Source organism: Mercenaria mercenaria, chromosome 16 (genome assembly GCF_021730395.1).
Source record: "Mercenaria mercenaria strain notata chromosome 16, MADL_Memer_1, whole genome shotgun sequence".
Taxonomy (NCBI): Eukaryota; Metazoa; Mollusca; class Bivalvia; order Venerida; family Veneridae; genus Mercenaria; species Mercenaria mercenaria.
The window spans coordinates 26,850,257-26,854,206 of record NC_069376.1 but is presented as its reverse complement, the minus strand read 5'-3'; the positions used below and the strand labels follow the sequence as shown (position 1 = coordinate 26,854,206).

General features: G+C 34.8%; 1 protein-coding gene across 1 annotated transcript; it reads left to right on the top strand.

Moving 5' to 3' along the window:
* The first annotated feature begins 322 nt into the window (after positions 1 to 322).
* Positions 323 to 3,741, top strand: LOC123560188 (heat shock 70 kDa protein 12A-like). The gene is made up of 4 exons (XM_053526476.1): positions 323 to 608; positions 1,242 to 1,454; positions 2,073 to 2,217; positions 2,551 to 3,741. The coding sequence occupies exons 1-4, from the start codon at positions 327 to 329 to the stop codon at positions 3,552 to 3,554; spliced, it is 1,644 nt and encodes a 547-aa protein (XP_053382451.1). The 5' UTR covers positions 323 to 326; the 3' UTR covers positions 3,555 to 3,741.
* Positions 3,742 to 3,950: the final 209 nt, after the last annotated feature.

Sequence of the window (3,950 nt, the reverse complement as noted above, 5' to 3'; positions counted from 1 at the left end):
TGTATTTATTGCAAAAGTTTTTGCCACCACCAAGACCAACTATACAAACTTTACAAGAACGCACTAATAATATCATACTAAAACTCAATACAATAGTATTAAGATGAAAACGAAACAAACACGAATGAAAATTCAAAATCTTACAACTGTATTTTATCTTTAAAAAAATGTCAATAAATCCTTACACGGGCCTTGTTTGGAGCAATCACAATACGTGGTGAGAAATTAAACTTTTAACGGTTTATGCCAATGTCATAAAAACCTTTAAGATTAGTTCGCTTTGTAAAAATGTTATGATGCGTTTATCTTTCAGACAGCAATTAAACATGGCTCCTTTGTGGGTTTTCGCCATTGATATAGGAACAACCCATAGCTGCTGTGCGTATTCGATGAGGGGTTCTCCTCAAAAAATTGATACATTTGATAGATGGGAAGGATGTGATTATCCAACGACCAAAGTGCCAACAGTTGTACTATTCAATAAAAAGAAAGAGTTTCATAGTTTTGGATTCGAGGCAATAAATCATTTCAATGGTCTAAAAAATGACGAGGAAAGGAAAAGATGGTACATGTTCGAAGGATTCCATAAACTGACAAACAACTACGTGGTATGGTAGTCTGGCAAATATGAAAGATGGGTTTTGTTATACCATATATTTATTCCTCGTATAAAGAAAAGTAAAATCTGTTGAAATGAGCAATGGGAAAATAATGCATAAGCTTGTCGCCTGAAAACCATTAAAATGCTCTTTAATCCTAGTCATTTCAGTTAACTGTAGTACTTTGAGCGCTGCTTTTGACACCGCATGGCTCGAGAAAGTTTATTGTCTTTCACGTACGTACGAATGCTACAAATATACTGTCAAGATCCTTTGCTCCCTTAAAATAATTTTCAGCGGGAGTCGCTCTGCTGAAGTGTTTAATACTGTCCATATCGAATATTATGCAATATTAAGAATACATTAGTAAGTTTCAAATTTCGGTAAGATTGAAAATCTTCCGAAATATATCTATATAGTTCGGTGACCATTTTAACAGTTTGCTCAGTGTATATCAACCACTCTGTTCTAAACGTAATTGCAATGAAGTCAATATGCTAGAACTATTAAATGATTTAAGTCACAATTCAAACAGATGCGTAGAGCCAAGACTATGTCGTGAATGCTATGAATAGACCCTCCAACAGCTAAGCAACTGTCACAAACTGTCACAAATTGAAATTCGTTACTTATTATTTTCAGCAGACAGAACCCGAACTGCCTGATAAAAGTGGAAAAAAGTTAGAAACCTATAAAGTTTATGGATCGATTATTAAGGTTTTTATCGCAAGGATATATGCGGCATTTCATGATAGGAATGTGGAACTAAGTCAGGGGGATTTACAAATCGTAATTACTGTTCCTCCAATTTGTACGAAATCATACAAGACGATGTTGCAGAATGCCTATCATTTCGTATGTATATTTTTCAAAGAAAATTCATTCTATATCATATTCTATATGTTTGAATATCGTTTATTTTAATAATTCATAATTATAACTTTTATCAAAATTTTAAAACTACCCAACGTTATGTATGTGCTTGTTTGATAAGTTCTATTTTTATTAGTCATTTCCATTGGTCCAAACAGACCTTATCTGTGATGGAAAGTCGTGCTTACCAAAACACGTACTGACCACCGCCTGTGACGACATAACATTTTGACGCCATAGCAAGATAATGCCATACACTGAAAAAAATGACAAACCGCAATAAATGTTTAGATATTTCTTAAATAGTAAATTAAGAGGATTTATCGGCCAATTTTCTAGATTGATAAATCCTTTTGTCGCAATAATTGTAAAGTATCATAGCGCCACAATGCAAGTATTTGTGACAAACTAAACCTAATCTGTGATATTTGGAGATAATAATTGCTAAATTATTGCTCACCGAAATTGCATTGCATAAAATTTAACTGCACAATAACAACATGACATCTTATTAATAAAAAATGTTAATTTTCATAACCTGACAGAACGTGTTGATTAAATATTAAAGTTTTGTTTCTAAAATATTATTTTTGTTTATAGACTGGCTATACAAACCCCTATTCCTTTGTCCGAGAAACGGAGGCAATATTGCAATATTGGGAAAACAAATGTGATACAGAGCAAGGGCTTTCAGAAAATCCTAGCTTCAAGAAAACGTCTAGGCTTCTTCTGGTAAATCTAAGAGGTGCTGCAACTACCAAATTTTCAAAATGTTATAATAACACCGTAAAGATGTTTATATTGTTAAGACTTAATGGTAATTATACGTATATTTAAAGTCCTGAGCAGTCCAGAATGAGAAATATAAAAATGAATATTTTGTACTTAAACTAGTATCTTGTTTATATTTAGCCTCTCATATGATGATAATTTCGGAAAATGGCGTTCATTTAAACATTAGAATAACAACCGAACATTGAAAATTGACGAAACTAAGTATGTACTCCCAATATGAAATTGTCTATTCGTCGAAAAAAGTTAAAACAGCCAGATTATTCATTTATTTCTATGCTGACAGGTAGAACGGCATCAATTACAGCACTGTCGACCCAAGATGGAACTCCTCGCCGGCTTCACACAGTAGCTGGTGGAGGTTGGGGAGGACAAGCAGTAAACGAGGAATTCAAACAGTTTTTCATAAAAATTGTCGGTGCACCTGTCTTCCTTAAATTTGTTGAGGAGGAAGAAAACGACTGGATGGACTTAAAAATGAAGTTTGAAACTATCAAGCATGGCGTTAAAAGTGAAGACGATGGAAAAGTGTCTCTCAAACTGCCTGTCAGACTACGGGAGATTCTTGAAGAGTGTTGCAACGAAAATATGCAAACTGCCGTACAAGCGTCCCCCTATTCAAAGAAAATATATTTCACGAGTGACCAAATGCGTTTAGATGTTAGTATCATCAAAGATCTTTTTACAAACTCAGTAGAAAAGATAATTTCCAACATAAAGGAAACCCTGCAAATCGAAGCAGTAACAGGAACAAAGACCATTATTATGGTAGGTGGATTTTCAAAATCGCCCTTAGTTCTGAGTGCTGTGAAAGAAGCGTTCCCCGACTGTAATGTTCTCGTCCCGAAGGAGCCTGCATATGCATTGCTAAAAGGTGCAGTCATGCAAGGACACTACGTAGAACCACAAAAAGCATCAGTAACGGCCGTGTCTAAATTTACATACGGCGTTCATGTGTGTCATTTCAATGACGAACATGGTTGCTCAGAAACTGAAAAAGAAGAAACTAAAATTTTCCTTCGAAAAGGAGAAACAATTGCTGTAGGAGACAAAGTAACACGGTATATCACTTTAGAAACATGTGACATGCAACACGTAGAAATTCAGTTTTTCACGTCGCCACGAACGGAAACCGTATCAGTAGACAAAAGCGAAATCGAGTATCTGAAAAGAGTTAGGCATGATTTCGACGGTTTGCATACAAAGACTATAAAGATAGAAATGCTTTTCACTCCGTATTGTTTTGAGAAGGAGGTAATGCAACCACATCAATTTGTGAGCTTTTTATGATTTAAGATGAAAAATCTGTGAAGGCAATGTAATTGGTACAGTATTGTGATTTGTTGTTGCTAGGAGATGTTGCATTATCAGTGTTGATTTTTATACCTGGTTATATAATTTGTATTTGAAACAACGCTCTTTGTACAGAGTGATGACGTGATGTAAATGTCTGCTAATAAATATATTCACAACAATGCTGGGGTACTGGTATCTACTTTCGAGGTTGGCTATGGGTTATATTCCTTGCTTCAGCAGAAATGATTTAAGCTGGTATGTCCATGTTTTGAGTTATAAACGTAAACAATATATCCGTTTTACCGTTTCGCACCAGACCAGAAAGAAAATGCCACTGCACATGTTAACAGTTTGCTATTTATGAAAAGAATGTAGTTGATTCGTAACGGT

Excerpts from the sequence above, each read along its gene's own strand:
- LOC123560188 (XM_053526476.1), top strand. The coding sequence starts at position 327 with ATGGCTCCTTTGTGGGTTTTCGCCATTGATATAGGAACAACCCATAGC. Across the intron at positions 609-1,241 it reads AACTGACAAACAACTACGTG|CAGACAGAACCCGAACTGCC; the intron begins GTATGGTAGTCT and ends TATTATTTTCAG. Across the intron at positions 1,455-2,072 it reads TGCAGAATGCCTATCATTTC|ACTGGCTATACAAACCCCTA; the intron begins GTATGTATATTT and ends TTTTGTTTATAG.